Here is an 18621-nt window from a genome sequence, read left to right as displayed (position 1 = left end):
CACCTCACTGGATAATCTCCTTATTTAAAGGTCAGCTGATTAGTAACTTTAAATATACCTACAGAATCCTTCTTGCCATGTAACATGTTATAACCATGAGTAGCACACGGACCAGAGATCATGGCAGCAAAATAGTGCCTATTACATATTCTGTTGAGTTTTAGTTTGATTGGCTCTATATTTAATTTCTAGAAATCCTGGGGGAGATGAAATCATTTTGGGGTGTGTGTGTGTGTGTGTGTGTGTGTGTGTGTGTGTGTGTGTGTGTTGACTAATTTACTCTCTGATGGTTTTGGTTTCTTCTTTTATGTCTTTAATCTGACTTTCTTGGGTGAGGATTTATGGAAATCGTTTGCTAAGTCTGGTTATATTACTCATAACTAGGTGATGCCCTGGAGTTATGCACCTTTTCTAAGCATTCTAAAGAATTTCTTTTTCCATGCATCTCTTCCCAAGATGTTGCATTCGCATAGTAGATTTTGAATTTTGGCTTCTGAGCTCAAGTTTGACACAGCATTCAATATAGAAACCCCAAGGCGACTCACATTGAGGATTTTACAGTGGCCTCTCCAAGTCATACAAACGTGTTATCAGCCCAGAATCACCTTTGCAAGCTACTTTCTCAGTGTGGGAGATCCAGGACCATGATGTGCACATTTAGACCCCAGTCACATATGAGACGGAAGCTCATGGCAATATACTCTCAAGAGATTTTTTTTTTTCATACATGGACCAGCTCAAGATAAGCTTGACAAACTTTCTTGTTTTCTCCCTGGGCCAAATGTACAGATTTCTGTAGTCTGTTCCTTTACTCTCTCGCTGTTTTAATAGATTATTGAAGTTCATTAGTTTTCAAATGATGTTCCCTAGGGTCCCATGGGATTCTAATAAATTACTCCCAGGTGCTACTTCCTGGAACAAAAAAAGTGGAAGACTTTGCCCTCCACCCTAAAACCCAGAGCACTGCGGCCATCTTCCCCTCCCCCTGCCATAGAAGCCTGTGTAGACGCGCACTCGCGCACACACAGCTCTGCAGACCAAGGGCCCTGCTGCATCCCTCTCCTCTCCTGCGTGGTCCGTGGATGAAGGCAGAGCCGATGCCGCACTGACTCTGCGATCAGCTAAGCACTCAGTTCCACCCAGTAGCCACCAGAGTTCCGTCTCACTAGTCACGCATTCCACACTTGCAAATGTTCCCAAAGTTGATACTCAGAGTAATTCATAACCGGCATGCGCAGAGGGGGGGGACACTTGAACCAAGGTGGTCCATGTGTCTCTGTCCTCTCGCAGGGGTCGAGGGGGTACTTGGAGGAAGCCCCTGGCTCTCCAAGTCCTTTGTGGCTCAGGCCGTGGAAGCCCCGTGCGACCCACCCATCGTCAGCGCCTCCCAGGCAGCCACCCTATCTCGGCTGGCTTCACCCTCTACCAAGGGGAACGTGGTCAGTCGGGAAAGAAACTCCCTCGAAGGTAAACAGTGCGTGGAGTGTACCTATGGCGGAAACAAACGGCTCTTGGTACCATGTTGTGGGAATTATCTCACTTGGGGAGATAAAGGAGGAGGGCAAGCGCAGGTGGCAGTGCTGAGTCCCCCTCCCGCCCCCATCACATGGCCCGTGAGTGACGTGTGCACCAGCCTCCCTAAGAAAACTCCATGTCTACACTCGGCACCCTCAGAAGCTGCAGTGCCTTGTCCTGCGGTGCTCTGTGCCCACGCCGGACGCCGTCATGTCTGTGACCGCCTGCCAGGGCTTGGGGTTTGTGGTTTCTTTGATCGGGCTTGCGGGCATCATTGCAGCCACCTGTATGGACCAGTGGAGTACCCAAGACTTGTACAACAACCCGGTGACGGCGGTCTTCAACTACCAAGGGCTGTGGCGCTCCTGTGTCCGAGAGAGCTCGGGCTTCACCGAGTGCCGGGGCTACTACACTCTGCTGGGGCTGCCAGGTAAGGCCTGTGCCTGGATGGATGGATGGGTGGGTGGGTGGATGGATGGATGGATGGATGGATGGATGGATGGATGGATGGGTGGATGGATGGATGGATGGATGGTGAGCAGGGAGGACTCAGGAGAGGAGACAGGAGTCTCTGCTTGGGACACCAGGAGAGGAACCACGGGAGAAGGGAAATTAAATTTGTCTTTTAAAAGAGCAATAGGGTTGGAACCCACTTGCAAGGGTTGGAATATAAGTGCAGGAATCTTAGGGAGAGGAACTTTCTAGAACAGGAGTGCAGGAATCTTAGGGAAAGGAACTTTCTAGAACAGGAGTGCAGGAATCTTAGGGAGAGGAACTTTCTAGAACAGAGTGCCTGGCCCTTAGGGAGAGGAACTTTCTGGAGCTGAGAAGCTCCTTGTTTCCCTAGTTTAATGATCCCCACTTCTCCCCTGCGACACGTTTTCTCATAACTCCTTTGTGAGCGACAGCGTGGTCTCCATCACCCACAAGAGGCCCAGATTGTAGCTACTTTCTACCTTTAGCCCCAAGATGGTTGGTGACTGCCTGTCTTCTGAATAGATTTCATCCCCAGGATCCTGTGAGCCTGGCCTCAGCTTCCAGGGGTGTCCAAGCACAGAGCAGCAATAGAAATGGGGTGCAGAAAAAGAACTAGGACTCCTGGGTGGGCCAAGTGGGCCCTGCCCTGGGCCTCCTGGCTTCTAATTTTGGAAAGTTCTGGCCAAATGGAAGGAGACTCCGGGCACTCCCCCCCCGGGGCCTCCGCCTGGCCAGCGGCCTCTGCCTTAGGAAGGGTATGGGCTGTCTTGCCCCTTCCCCAAGTGGGAAGGTTAGCTACACAAGGACTGCGTGCCTGTCTGCTTAGCAGATTGGTCAATTCAACTTGAAAAAGTCGGGCGGTGAGAGAGAATGTCAGACGTGTCCCTCTCTTAGGTCATGGAGTAACAGTGTCATCTTGCTTTTGCTTATTTGTTCCTTCCATAAATACAAAGCAAAGTCTTGAGGAATCGGCCAGAGTTGGGCCTTGTAGGGAGAATCAGAAATAGAAAGCACAGGGCTTTCTCTGGCGGAGCCTGCCATTTGGCTGTATGGCCAAGCCGAGACGAACAAGAACGGTGTGAAGACGCGGGTCCTACGGGGACTTGCTCCTTTGTTCTGTCTTCTTTGTGGTACTGGGGCTGGAACCCGGGGGCATTCTACCTCTGAGCTATACCCCCAACTCTATTTTTTTTTTTATTTTGAAACAGGATCTCACTAAGTTGCTGAGGCTGGCCTCAAACCTGAGATCCTCCTGTCTCAGCCTCCCAAGTCCTGGTATTATAGGCATGCGCCACTGCAGTCGGCTGAGTTGCTCTTGTATACATTCAACATTTATGTACAGAGTGCTCTTTACAACTTCAGAACTCTGTGGGTTTAGCACCCCCCAGGATGGGATACCCAGCTTGGACGGCAGGGAGCGGGTACTACGGGATCTAAGAGAAGAATGGCTCTGTTCAGGAAAGACTCCTCCAAGGTAGAAAATTCATGAGAATTTCAAAAGGCGATGAGGATTTGGAAGGGTCAGCATTACAGAAAGAAAAAAAAAAAAAAAGGACAAGCAAAAACTTACGGGGAGGGATTATGTGGGGACGATCGTAGGGACTGTTGCAGCCAAGCTGAGGCTCTTGAAGCCCACAGGGGGGTTGTTTGCTTGTTTTGTTGAAGCTGGCAGTATTTCAAAAATAGCAATCTGGTCGGAGGACGCAGAATAGATGAAATCAGGAGGAGCCAGGAGCGGTGGTGCACACCCATAATCCTAGTACTTGGGAGGCTGAGACAGGATGATCGCAGGTTCAAGGCCAGCCTCTGCAGCTGAGCAAGACCGTGTTTCAAAATTTAAAAATATTTAAAAGGGCTGGGGTATAGTTAAGAGGTAGAACTACACCCCTGGATTCAATCCCTAGTCCAAAAAGAAAAGGAGTTAAGAGAAGAGAAATCAGGGTAACCCTCACAGGTAAAGGGACCAGCTGTGCTCAGCGGGTCTCCCTCCATTAGGGGTTGGGGGGAAGAGGAACCACTTCCATGTCCCCCTGCCCTGCTGACCCCGCCTAGCCCTGACTCTAGCCAATTGACCTGGAGATTCTCCCTCAGCTCAGACACAAAATGTCCCAAATCCATCCCGAGGCCAGGACTTGGGTCCATGCGGAGCTACAGGCCACCGTGGGGAGCATCAGAGCGCATACCACGCACAGTCACTGTGGGGACTTGTCAAGCCGTCACACCACTTCACCAAGGGGGACGGCTGTGGAAAACCTCACCCTAGCACCTGAACCAGCAACAGCCTTGGACACTGAGTAATCTCCACCACCACCCTGTGAGCCTGGTGCTACGATTACCTTTCAAGACAAGAAAACTGAGTTAGGATAATTCCCCAAGGTCATCCACACACATAGCCGGGGCTCTGGCCGGTCCTGTCTGAGCCTGAGCCTCAGCTCGGGGTCCTCACAGGAATCCCCAGGGCTCTAAGAAGCACAGCAGGACCCTCTCCTGACCCAAAGCCCAAATCTCCAGGGCAGGGCGCCTTCCGGTCCTAGCCCTTCGCTTCAGCAGGGCTCGGCAGCTGCACCCACCGGGATTCTCCTAGGGCGGGGTCCAGGACTAAGAGCAGTCAACACCCACCGTATTTATGTTACAGATGAAGACCTACAGGAACCGGTGACCTGCCCAGGCTCTAAGAGCTAAAAACAAGACTCGCAGAGACTGCCTGCCATGCTTTCTCTTAAAAGGCATGTGTGTAAATCCCATGCTTAGAGATTTAGCAATATATATTTTTAAAAGAATATTGGCACACCAGGGCGTGGTGGCGCACAGTGGTCATCCCAGTCCTTGGGAGGCTGAGACAGGAGGATCGCAGGTTCACAGCCAGCCTCGGCTACTTAGTGAGGCCCTGCACAACTCAGTGAGAACCTGTTTCAAAATAAAGAATAAAATAAAAAAGGGCTAGAGATGTAGCTTGGAGGTAGAATGCCCCTGGGTTCAACCCCCAGTACCACAATAAAATAATAAATAAATAATAAATAAATAAATAATAACTAAGGATATTGTAGGAATTCCTTTAAAAATATTCTTGCTAGCCATGGTCGTGCACACCTGTGATTCCAGTACTTGGAAGCTGAGACAGGAGGATCACCAGTTCAAGGACAGTCTTAGCAGTTTAGCCAGTCCCTCAGCAACTTAGCCAGACTCTGTTTCAAAATAAAAAAATAGGTTAAAAAATAGGATTGGGGGAGTAGCTCGAAGGTACAGTGCCCCTGGGTTCCATCCCCAGTACCGAAAAATGAATCAACATTATCATCATTATCATCATCTAGCAGACCCTGAATGTTGATTTCAATTATACCTATTTTAATGTTTCTTCGGTACAACTGTAACATCAGATTTAAAATCCTCAGAGTAGTACACATGTACAAAAACCACACTTGAAAATGTATCATAAATAACACAAAACACTAGTAAGCCCAAATTTAAAATTTATTTGGGTGGCAGATAGTGTTAATTTCCCCTCGGGTGGGGGTAGCAGAACAAAGACACAGCTTCATACCCAATTCTGTTTTTGTTTTTTTTGTTTTGTTTTTTTTTTTTTTTTTTTTTTTGCTGCTTCAGGTTTTGACTGCAGTATTGTAGATACAGATTCTCTATTCTCATCAGTTTGTTTTTACAAAACAGACTTGATCACTTTGAGGGGATCCCGCCTCACGCTCTCAGACTCTCAGTCACACCTGTGACTCGACAGTCCCCCGCGGTGATCTTGTTCCTTTGAGGAGAGGTTTTGTCCTGGCGCTCCTGGAATCTGCCTCTGACAACTCTCTTCGGCCAATCATTTCAGGCATTGGACAGAGAGCGTTCTTTACTGCGTATTTCTGCCAGTAATTGTGGCAAGCAGTTCTGTGCAAAGACAGGAGGTAAAATGCTGGCGGGTGGTGTTAAAGTCCTGACCCCAGGTCACAAGCCTTGCAGCGAGGGGTGCCAGGTCCGCCTCGTGGGAGCAATGCCCAGGACTGTGTCCTGTTTGAGCTGTAGCGAATCCTCACCTGTTAGCGGCTGAGAACATCATTCGGCCGTCTCCCGGTGCAGATAGGATCCTGAGCGCCCACATAAGTGACCAGCCAGCAGAGCTGGAACGTGCTTGTTAAATTTATTTTTCATTACCACTGAAACGAAGGCACAGGATGGTAGACTTTCCATTGAGAAGCCACACACTTCCAGGAACAGAAACACAGAACCTCACGCTCAGCAAGAAGCAGCCGCGCAACCCTGAGGAGAAACTCCAGGCAGAGGACTGTTGGTCAGCTCCATGCCCATAGACTCATAACCAGCAGTCTGCTGTTCTGGGCTGACTGGGTGTCGACCGGATTCCTTCTTGAGGGGCACCAGGAAGGAAATACAAAGGCCTTTGGTCCTCTCACACATGCAGAAATAATAGGGAAATTAACAACGTCATAGAAATTATGGCATTAGAAGAAGTTTTTATTCACTCAACAAACCTTTGCTGAGGATCAGCTATGTCCCAGGCTGTCTGTGTGTGGGTAATATAAAATTCAAAGGGCTAGCCGGGCGTGGTGGCGCACGCTTGTAATCCCCGCGCTTGGGAGGCTGAGACAGGAAGATAGCACAGATTCAAAGCCAGCCTCAGCTACTTAGTGAGGCCCTCAGCAACTTAGTGAGACCCTGTTTCAAAATAAAATATAAAATAGATCTGGGGGTATAGCCCAGAGGTAGAAAGCCTCTGGGTTCCACCCCCATTACCACCCCAAAAAAAAATTTTTTTATTTTCAAAAGGCTGAAAAATCTAGAAAGAGACACATTTGGTAAACAGATAATTGCAATACAGGGTTTTTCAACCTCTGGATTATTGACATTTGGGACCAAAAAATATTTGGAAAGGAGACATTCTGTGCATTACAGGATTTGTAGCGGCGTTCCTGGTCTTACCCGCTAGATGGGAGTGCGTTTTCCCTCTCCAGGTTGTGACAAGCAAAACTGTCTCCTGAAAAAGCCAAACATCCCCAGAGGGGAAGATCATCCCTGGTTAAGAGCCGCAGAGATGTAGGACGTGCTATGTGTGGTACAGACCACAAAGAAATGGAGGCGACTTCCAAAAGAACACAGCAGCTAACGTGGGTGGGCAGCAACACGTGTGAGTTACCCTCGATGATAAAGCGAAGGAAAGGGCAGCGTATGTTAAGGGACGAAAGGACTTGGCTGTGAGGGGTGATGCTGGAGGTAGGGCAGGGGAAGGGGGCAAGGGGTACAGTGATACGCATTAAATACTTAGGAATAAGAGTACTTAAGAACGGTTAAATATTCTGCAAGAATCAGAGTGAAAAATAAGTACGTTTTGGCAAAAAAATTAAGATGTTTAAATAAAAAATAAATGCTACAGGCTCCTAAATGAGAATATTAGAAAAATGTGTATGTCTCGAGCTAATGCATAATAATAGTGGGATTTCTTGAGACTGTTCTATGTGCTGGGCATTGTTTTTAAGAAGTTGACGTATATTAATAGACAGTTATGTAAACTTAAGAAAATTGCCTAGACACACTTGAATCTTTATACCAACCCTATGAGGTAAGTATTGTTGTTCTGCCCATGTTACAGATAGGGAAACTGAGGCACAGAATGGCTAAAGACTTGCCGGGTGGCACCACAGCAGTTAGTGGAGAGTCAAACCAAGTAGATTGTACAGAGCCGGGGTTTTTCTCCACGACAAAAAAATTTCATCAAAGAATGATTGTGGCAAATGCCTGCAATTCCAGTACTTGGGAGGCTGAGACAGGAGGAGCGCTGGTTCAAGGACAGCCGCAGCAGCTTAGCAAGGCCTTCAGCAACCTAGTGAAACCCTGTTTCAAAATAAAAGAACAAAAAACATAGCGGAGGATGTAGCTAAGAGATAAAAAAAAAATAATAACCCTGGTTTCAGTCTCTAGTACTACCAAAAATAAAGACACAGAGAGAATAAAGTTTTCCTCTGGGAACTTGACAAGGTATATATCTATAAGAAAAAGCAGATAAGGAACTTAAAAGTTTGTTGTTGCTGTTATTGTTGTTGTTTTTAAGAATAATAATATGATAGTCGAATTCTATCAGATAGTCAACCAAACTTAAAGGTTTGAGAATTAAAATTCTGTTTTGACACAAGGGTCGACAAAGAGATCAAAGGAACAAAACCTATAATTAGAAATACACTTGAATTAGTACAAGTTAGAGAAGGTTTTACAAAGGAGTCGGGAAAAGGAAAGGTTATTCACTAAATGCCATAGAAACTATTGACTTGCTTTTTGGAAAGGGCAAAAGGAATTATAGTATCAGTCCACACGTAGACCAAAATAAATCCCAGATGAATCGAATGTAAAAATGCATTAACTACTTTTCGATATTTTAAAATTATAACTCTGAAATGATTTTTTTATCTTTCAAATGGAAAATATTTCTGTAAGCATAGAAACAATGGAGGAAGACATGAAGGAAAAGTGAATTTGCTTGACTACATCATTCAACAAATATTTACTGAGCACATTTAAACACAAGGTACTGGGAAGCCCACAAAAGAGAATTCATTGCATTTTTTCTAAAATTGTAAATTAAACTAAAAAGCAAATAACCAATTGAAAAGAGATTTTATAATTACAGAAAAATATTAAAATCTTTAAAATGTAATGGTTCATACAAATTGATAAGAAAATAGTATAATTCTAATGAATAAATGATAAGGAGTCTAAACTGAGGATTCAAGAAAAGGAAAAGAGAATTAATGCTCTGTAAATGTTTGTTTTAAAAAAAGAGTTCCAGTCGGGCGTGGTGGCGCACGTTGTAATCCCAGCGCTTGGGAGGCTGAGACAGGAGGGTCGCACAGGTTCGAAGCCAGCCTCAGCTACTTAGTGAGGCTCTCGGCAACTTAGTGAGACCCCGTTTCCAAATAGAGCATAAAATAGGTCTGGGAGTAGAGCTAGGAGGTAGAAAAGCCCCTGGGTTCCACCCCAGTACCAAAAAAAAAAAAAAAAAGAGTTCCAACTCAGTAATCCAAGAGATGCAAATGAAAATAAGGAATTATATATAACTTTCCAAATTCACAATGTAGCTTAAGGTATAGTAAGATCTTTAAAATACTGCTGTTGGGAATAAAACTCATAGGAAGCAATGTAGTTCTAAGTTAAAAGAAATTTAAACTCCCACACTCTTTGGCAATTTAGTTTTACTTCTAGGAATTTAGCCTTCTAGAATAATCAGAAATACTGGCAAAAAGGCAGGCGCAAGATGTGTATCATAACGTCCCTTTCACACAGGACAAAATTGGGGGGAAATACCAGAACAGACACCAGCTAACCACAGTGACACACGCTTGTAATCCCAGTACCTGGAGGCTACCTCTGGAGGATCACAGGTTTGAGGCCAGCCTCAGCAACTTAGCAAGGCCCTCAGCAACTTAGTGAGGCCCAGCTTTAAAATAAAAACTAAAATAGGGCTGGCAGTGTAACTCAGAGGTAGAATGCCCCTGGATTCAATCCCCAGAACCACACACACACATGCACACACACGCACACACACATGTATAAACAGATATCATTCAGGTGAATACTAGCACTTCTGTATAATACTAAAACATTCATACTACGTTATATTTACAAGAGCTTTGATGACATCAGTACAATTAAGTAGAAAAAGCAAACTGCATAATCCTGCCATCACATAAAAAAAGAGACAGAATTGATAAGAAAGTAGTATGGCAAATAATTTGTCTAGGGTTCAAAATTGTGAGCAATTTGCTAAATTTTTTTCTCCAAATTTTCTATTATGAACACCAAAATGTATAATCAGAAACTAAGGATATACGATGTGGTCATATTTTGAAAGAAAAAATGAATATATGTGCCGATTATTTTTCTAGTTAGCGTAACTAACTTTCCTCTTTCCTAATTCCTATCTGTATCACTTTATATTTCTATTTTTAACACCACTTTGGCCCAATAAACACAGAGAGCATTCTATAAATATTCCTGAAAAGTCATTCTATTAATATTTATAAAAAAACAAAATAGTGAATATTATTTCTCAGTAAAAAAAAAAAAATACAGGCCCTAGAAACTCAATTAGAAATGATCCTACCAAAAAATTTTCAAAGAAAAAAAATAATTCTACAAGAGTCACATTTTTTTTTAAAAAAAGTCATATAGAGGGACAACTCTTCATAGAAGTCAGCAAAATATTTTGCTCCATTTTACAGGTGACTAAACAGAGTTATACTCAACCTATTACAGTAAACAGTACAGTATTGGTACTGTTACCAATCGCTACCGAGCTAGCTTAGAGCCATGGTTTTGGTATGTTTCGACAAAACCTGTTGCTAAAAACAAGAATATCAGAGTTTTCTCTGTGGGCCCCATGCATTCTTTAGCAGAGACAAAGAAAATAGGGGTCCATTCATTTCAGAGCACAGAAAACTCACCGCAAAATTATTAGAAGCAATGTCAATCCCATGTCTGGGGAAGAAGAGGGAGCAGGGTAGGATCTGGGGGCCCCAAACCAAGTACTGTGTATATGTACGTCCCTACCGCTTTGCATATCACTGTGAGACATGATTATAATGCACCAATAAAAGTATATTTTTTAAAAGAGAATAGAAAAAATCTCACTAGGAAGCAAAAACTATCTTCCAGGTGTTTTTTTGTTTTTGTTTTTGTTTTGCGGGCCTGGGGATGGAACCCAAGGGCATCGACCTCCGAGCTACACCCCCAGCCCTATTTATTATTCTTTATTTTGAAACAGGGTCTCACTAAGTTGAGGAGGGCCTCATTAAGTAGCTCACACTGTCCTTGAACCACAATCCTCCAGTCTCAGCCTCCCGAATGCTGGGATTACAAGTGTGCGCCAACACACCCAGCTCCTCCAGGTGTTTTAAAACTCACAATTGAGCTGGGCGTAGTGGCGCATTTGAGGAGACAAATTAAAATATCTCTGAATTCAGAGGTCAGCCCCACATGACCCTCTGGAAGCAGCAGGTCAACCCATTCTCTAACAAAACTACACTGCGGAGACAAAACACCAGGCCTGATCTCAGCCACAAGCCTCTTTCCTGTAGTCACACCACTTGTAATGTCTTGGCCTGCTGGAGTCATCGTCTTCCTACCAAACGCAGCAAGTGGTGATGTCTGACCAGGCCCTGAGCTGGTCTCTGTTAGGTCCCACATGTCACAGGGGAAGGACCAGACCTGGTGGGCAGATCCCCCATGTTAGGGACCGTGTCAGGAGAGGCTGGGCCCAGCCAGCCCCTCCCTCCCGCAGCCCTCCTGGCGCCTTCTGTGTTGGTGATGTGGCCCGCACATGGTTCTTGTGGTATTACAAGACAGAGACCAACAGCATCTCTGGATAGCACCTCAGTTCCCACATCTGGAGAACAAGAGCTTCTCACTGGGACTTGGCTTCCTGGTCTCAGAAGTGGGATGACTTTGCCCACCCTGCCACGCATAGAATTAGAGAAAAAGCACTAGACTCGGAGGAGGCCAGCCAGGGTGGTGTCTGGTGATGCTCTCAGCAGAGCTGGGATGGGTGAGGCTGGTCCTGTCTGGAGGAGGGACGTCTCTGTTTCCTCGACCACTCTTGAGCTCAACCCAACTAAGCCTGCGTAGCCCTGCCAGACAAGTGCCTCTTGGGGCTGCTTCCTTAATAAATGAGAAAATAATGCCCTTGAGCGGGAGTGAAACTGGACTATCTAAGGAAAACACTGTGTGCAAACACTGAGTGTTGAGAAAACCATCTAAGAGCGGAGCTCCCCTCGGGCGGCGCACACCAAGCGCCAGGGCGAGCGGCCGGCGCCATGTCCACCACCACCTGCCAAGTGGTGGGCTTCCTCCTGTCCCTCCTGGGGCTGGCGGGCTGCATCACCGCCACGGGGATGGACATGTGGAGCACCCAGGACCTGTACGACAACCCTGTCACCTCGGTGTTCCAGTACGAAGGGCTGTGGAGGAGCTGCGTGAGGCAGAGCTCGGGGTTCACCGAGTGCCGACCCTACTTCACCATCCTGGGCCTTCCAGGTAGGCACCATGCACCGGGCAGGGCCGGGGGAGCGCTGGCCAGAGGCTGCTAACCTCCCTGCCCCTGGCTTCGACCCCGGCTCAGCATGCTAGGTGTGATTAAGAGGAGAAGCTGGCTCTGTGTCAAAAGGGAACGATAGGAGAAATTGGAGCGATCTAGCCATGTCCAGGGAACTGCTAGCCAGGTGGCAGGCCTCGGAAGCATAGGTCGCTTGTAAAGCCCAATGCTGGTGAGACCTAGAATCAGCTGCTTCTCAATGAGAAAGCAACGGGTTTGCTTCCACACGTGTGTGACCTGCTTCTGCCTGTCCCGCATGTGGAAGCAGGGAAGGAGGATGGTGTTGATCAAGAGCTAACTGGATTTTTGTAAGCGGATGCAACTTTTTCTTGGAAGGCTGGGGGCTCTGGGGGCTCTGTGTCCACGATACCACCATTCAATTACCGTTGCCTCTTTCTGCGTTTGTGTTGAGAACATCTGATATGCTCCCCCTAAAATGCAAAGTGAGTCAGAATACAAAGCTATAGTTATGTTGTAATAATGGCAAAATAAAAATAGTTACCAGAGTGACATCCTTTCAGCCTTGAAGATAAGTTAAATGTGGCTTTTAATACAGATAATTGTTACTACTATGCATCATAGCAACTTTGCATTATGGAATTTTGGGAGTGCAATTTGTTTTGTTATTTTGTTTTCTTGGGGAAAATACTGGGGATTAAACCCAGGACCACTCTACCTTTGTTTTTATTTTTTAAATAAATAAGAAACTGATAGGGTAAGCTAATTAGTGGTTATAAGGGTGACCAAGATGTGCGTGTGTTGAAACAAATACCCTGTGAACAGAAATGAATTCTCAAGAAACTGTAAAGAGGCCATGGAGCTCGTGAATTGTGAAAAGCAATTCGACTAATTAATCTTCACTTTTAGAAAGGAACAGAAGATGGGCGTCAGCCCGCCAGACACGAGTTCTTTATTCTGTTTGTGGATGACACTCGTGCCAGAACCAACAGAATCACTGACTCCATAAAAGACTCACTTTGGGGAGCACAGGAGGTAGACCCTGGCCAGAGGGAAGACAGGCAAATTGATGGAGACTGATGCTGTCATCAGCCAGAGGGCTAAAATACGAGGCCTCGATGGCGGGGTTGCTAGCTACACCTCATTTTAACTATTAGATGGAAAACAGCAAAAAGCTTGACTTTATATTCAGTATTAAAGTCCTCGCATGACTTCATGCCCGGTCACCTTTTCCCAGGGCCCCACCAATCACTGCTGTTCTCTTTTGCTTACTCTGTGTCATGGTTCCCACGCATGGAGCTTCCAGTTGCCGCCAACTCCCCTACGGGGCCAAGGCCCTCTCCTGATTCTGATCATATCAATCAAGTTCTGTCTACTTCCTGGCTCATGAGCAACTAAATTAAAATGCTGAATTTTCCCACCACGTCTCACGCATCACTTTTCTCAATCTGGCTCCTCATCTCTGTAAAGTATTTGCTTCTCTTTGACTGTGGTGCAGAGCCAGGGAAGTCTTCTAGGCACCCGCTCTCAGTTCTCAGTTCCCTCCACATTTCAAGACTCAAGCACCCGGCCCGATTCTCAGGACAGCCTGACTCCAGTGCCATCCCAGGTCCCACGTCAACCTCCCCTGACCTCTCTTCCTGGTCCCATGATTCTCTCCCTCTCTTTTTACTTTACTCTGAACTTGGTCCTGGAGACCCATTGACTCTACTGTACAGAATGCCCACAAGTTTCCCCCAAAGCCTGCTCACATCCCCAGGTTAAATAATACCCCCCAAACTAAGGGAAATCCAGATTATCCTCATAGCATTGAGTGTATTGCCTTTAATGACCCTGCTCACGAATCCAAGAAGCATTTTTTGCGTGCCTACAGAGAGTACGCAACACAAAACCAGCCTCGTTGGCCCCTTAAAGCCCAGTGGAGGGGACAGGCGTGTGCATTATCACCGAAGCACAGGTGACGTGTGTTACACGGGTCTTACGTGGGTGTTTGGAGCACCAGGAAGAAAACAGTTATTGAGTGGGCAAAGTCAGGAGGGGACTGAATCAACATGGTTCCACTAAGGGGGTTCTCTGTGAGTCTGACCTCAGCTTCTGTGTTGCAGACCCCAGCAGCTAGACAAGAATTCTCTCCCCAGTTTCCAGCAAGGGCTAGTAGAATGAGTACTCAGCAAATCATTGATAAGTTACATAGAACCAAATAAGAATGGAGTTTTTGCTTTTGCAATGCTAGGGGCTGAACCCAGGACCTTGCTTCATCAAGAGCTCTACCAGAGCTACATCCCCAAACCACAACAGTTTATTTTACGTGTGTATGTTAGCCAAGTGAGCTAAGAGCAGTTGAGGGTCCCTGCCCCCGAAAGGACAGTGAGTTGCTTTTGCACTACTTTTTTTTTTTCTTTGCTATTACAGTTGCATGTATAGAAAGGAACCTGGTCCTCTTTCTGCCTGAAACAGATTCTTTATTTATCCAATCATGTATTTAGTAAATATGTTTTGCCTGTCTACTGTGTTGCAGAAACGAGGGTATCAGAGATTCCATTAGTCAGAGTAGTTAATGTCAGCTGCTGCAACAAGCAAACCTAAACATCTCGGTGGCTTAACACAGCAGAAATTTACTTCCTGCCCACATGAAGTCCACTGTGGGAAGAGCAGCCTCTTGGGAGCTCAGCTGCTCAGAGAAGCCAGGGCCAGAGAAGAGTCCTAAAGGACACACTGCTCTTAACCACATCAGCCTGCAAATGGTACCTGTTACTTCCACTCACAACACAGGTTCTAGAACTAGCCATGTGACCCGGAGAGTAGGGAGATAATTCATTGAGCATCAAATGGTCAACCACCGATGATCATGCAAGAAAGGACGTGCCATTAACTTATATTCATTTTCAGGCAAATATTAAATGCTGCTATGTGTAAGAGTGTTTGATACAAGATAGCATACAGTGTGTAGTTGTATAAGCCAGACCTTTTCATGGAGGTGGCCAAAATTAAGATGGAGATGGGGCTTTAGATGAATTTTTGCACTGCAAAAATTCCCTAGCACTTAATATTAGAGAAACATAAATATGATTATTATAAAGACCATAATTTTTCTAAAATACTAAGAAGGAAGAAGGGAAAGTGAAGAGTAAGTAATGCTAGGTAATTTTATTCATGGTCGGGCCAAACTAAGAACTTGTAGAGGAAACCCAGTTACTATCCCTGAGATGACCCAGACCCCCAAAGAGTTGAGGTCCTAGACTCGTTCAGTAGTTTTAAGGCACAGTAAGCTGGATGGGTGGAGCTTTCTCAAATCACACTTTGAGGACTGCAGACATGAATGTGGTGTCCTGCCACCCTGCATTTGGGGCTCTTGAAAGCTCTTGGTCCTCTCTCTGTCAGTAAGTTTGTGGCCAGAAGACCCTGAGGCATCTGTCTTGCTTCTCCCACAACTTCCAGCATGGCCCACAAAAAGCAACAGAGCCAGAGCAGGGAAAGCGGGGTGCTGTTCTGTGTTCTATCCTCCAGTTGTGCCATGAAAAGTCGAGCTGAGATGAGCCAGCTTGGGAAGAGGGGGACGGATGGTTCCCAGCAGCTCCACAGAGGTGCTCCCCTGTCCCTCTTGTCTGCATCATGGGAACAGGGCTCCATTGAAAGCCAGGAAAAAATGTTTCTAGGGACTGAGTTTGCAGAAAAGGAGGCACTTTAAATCACTGATTATTTGGGGCCACGAAGAAGAATATGGATTTAAGGGCAGCCAGGCCTTGGGCGGCAGGAGAGGCTACACTACAGACTTCAATCATGGGGTGCAAATATCTGTTGACGACTTCGATTTGGCCAGTGGGCAGGAAGATGACCAGGAGGAAAGGGCTCAAAAGAAACTCGACAGCTGAAGGTAACAAGATGGAGCCGCCAGAGAGGGAGCTGGAGGGGGCTTGTAGACACTCGAGGGGCTCCCGAAGGTTCTAGAAGGAGTCACGTGAACCAGCCGGGTCTCAGTGCCTAGAGAGGACATTGTAATAGCTGCATGCAATGTGTCTCGAGAGCAAAAAGGAGCCTCGGGAAGAGAGATGAAGCAAAGAGGCTGGATGAAACACCTGAGCCCAGAGATGGGAGGCTGCAGGGAGAGATGGTACGGAGAGTTTAATTTTGACCTAGAATGCCAACAGCACCACCCTCTAGCAGAAGTAAGCCTAAGAGTGTTTACAGGAAGGCATGAGGCAGATACCTGTCATACTTTTAGTTAATACTCATGTTGGTCACTACCGATTATTAAATTCTCCCTAAATGCAAGCTCTCCTCTTGCAAAATCTAACTTCACTTTTCATTCTTCTGGCCAAAGAGTTTTGTGTCTATTCTAGACACTACAGCTATAGAGTAATTTTTTTTGGTGGTACTGGGGTTCCTGGAAACCCTTCTGCCTCCGGGCTACACTCCCAGACCTATTTTTATATTTTTTTTGGAAACAGGGTCTCATAAGCCAACAAGATTGGCTTCGAACCTGCGCGATCCTCCTGTCTCCGCCTCCCAAGCGCGGGGATTACAAGCGTGCGCCACCACGCCCGGCACTATATAATTAATCTAATTCAGTTCAACAAGCCACCAATGTTGTAGCCTACAGATAAATTAAGGAGGCTTACGTGGTGGCAGCAAAGATGTTTACCCATGTACCACCAGCTCTGCAGAATCCCCAGCTCAAGATTTCCTCACTGTATCTCACGCAGTCAGTGCAGCATGCAGGGCTCGGGGAACAGTGTCCTGAAATAGAGACAGCTGGCAGGGGAAGTGGATCACACCTGTCATCTCAGTACCCGGGAGGCTGAGCCTGGAGGATCACAGGTTCAAGGCCAGGCTTAGCAATGTCACAAGATGCTCGGCACCCTAGCGAGACCCTGTTTCCAAAGAAAAAAAGAAAAGGACTGGGGGTGTAGTTTGGAGGTAGAATTCCCCTGGGTTCACCCCCAGTACCACAAAAAAAAAAGCAAAAGAAAGGAAGTAAGGCAGGGAGGGAGGAAGGAAAAAAGGAAGGAGGGAGGGAGGGAGGGAAGGTTTTTGACTCTCCAATTTGATCTTTGCCACAATACAAGAAATGTGTATCCGGCTTATTTTTATAAGGTAGAAACTGAGGCTCATGAGGAAAATAATCTGATGCTCACTGTCTCAAGGACAGACAGCAGTGTGAAGACAAGGCCGGACGACTACTGCCATATCTGTGTCCTTTTCCACTGCCCAGGCCCAGTTCCTACACCCCAGCGAGGAATGGGCGGTCTTTAGAACTGAAGAGGTTGGTCTGGGCTCGAGCCCCTTGCCTTGACCCTTTTCTAGCAGTAGTGCTAACCGTGCACAGGGAAGTTTACAGAGTGCAAGATCAGCACCTCCCTGCCCGCCCTCCTGCCTGCCCCGAGACGGCAGAAGAGCGGAGTGGAGAGGGACAAAGTCTCGGCAAACTCGTGTCCACAGTGACACCAGAGTCAAGGAATTGTTTTCCCCTTTTTAAATTATTTTCTCGGTGCATCGCAAGTATGCGTCTCAGTGAGATCCAGGGGATAAAAACACGCGTGTACTCGGCTCTTGGTGTCTTTCTCTCCTCGCCCCACCCGCTCCCCGTCCCTCTGTCCCCACACGTGTTGGTGAAGTTGGTAGCGGTACCTGTACATTACCAGGCTATTGTGTGACCTGCGTCCTTCCTTGCCTTTCTCTCTTCCCCTTTCTGACGCCCTCCCCGGCCCCTCCCACTAGTCTGGGGGCTCTCTTCCTATCTCTTTAAGTCCCTACATCTCCTCCCTTTCTTTCCAGCTCCACCCGTGAGAGAGAACGTTCCACCCTTGGCTTTCTGAGACCGGCTGCTCTCACAAAGCACCACATTCTCTAGTTCCGTCCATTTTCCTGCAAACGACACAGTTTTGTTCATCTTTGTGGCTGGGTAAATTTCCATTGTCTGTACGGATCACATTGCCTTTATCCATTCATGTGTCGATGCACACTGGGTTGGTTCCACAATTTAGATACTAGGTTGGTTCTTTAATTGTTGAAATGTGTTTGCAAACATTTGCACTATACTCAGTGCAGGCCCTATGGTTAGAGGCAGGTGAGTTGAAATCAATAGCACAGCTTGGCCATCTCCTTTCTCTCTCTCTCTCTCTCTCTCTCTCTCTCTCTCGAATTGAAACCAGGAACATCTTACCTCCAAGCTACACCCCCCAGAACATTTTAATTTAATTTATTTAATTTAGAATCAGGTCTCACTAAATTTTTGAGGCTATCCTCAAACCTGCAATCCTCCTGTCTCAACCTCTCAAGTACTAGGATTATAGGTGTGCACACTGCGCCCAGCTCATCTACAGCTCTTGACCTCACTTTCTCCTCAAATCTGAAATGTCTCTAACCATTCAGTGCCTGCCATTGCATTGAATATACTGTAAATATGTACAAACACATTTCTCTCTGTGTGTATGGTGCTGGGGATGGAATACCCAGGGGCATTCTACCTCCAAGCTACACCCCCAACTCTATATTTTTATTCTTTATTTTGAAACAGAGTCTCACAGAGTTGCAAAGGGCCTCACCGAGTAGCTGAGGCTTTCTCAGCCTCCCAAATGTTA

At 46.3% G+C, this 18621-nt stretch overlaps 1 protein-coding gene across 2 annotated transcripts in view; it reads left to right on the top strand.

Annotated features, from left to right (window-relative positions):
- Positions 1-1725: 1725 nt before the first annotated feature.
- CLDN18 (claudin 18) overlaps positions 1726-18621 on the top strand; it is a gene marked incomplete at both ends in the record, with an annotated part of 32082 nt that continues 15186 nt past the window's right edge. The window contains one exon of one of the 2 annotated variants that reach the window (XM_080696185.1): positions 1726-1945. In XM_080696185.1, coding sequence (XP_080552311.1) covers positions 1726-1945 — 220 coding nt within the window. Of the gene's footprint in view, positions 1946-11804; positions 12025-18621 lie in introns of those variants that run through there. The other variant, XM_080696184.1, reaches the window with a different exon arrangement.

Source organism: Muscardinus avellanarius (genome assembly GCF_963383645.1).
Source record: "Muscardinus avellanarius genome assembly, chromosome: 5".
Classification (NCBI taxonomy): Eukaryota; Metazoa; Chordata; class Mammalia; order Rodentia; family Gliridae; genus Muscardinus; species Muscardinus avellanarius.
The sequence above is the reverse complement of the archived record's forward strand: the minus strand, read 5'-3'. Positions and strand labels throughout refer to the sequence as shown.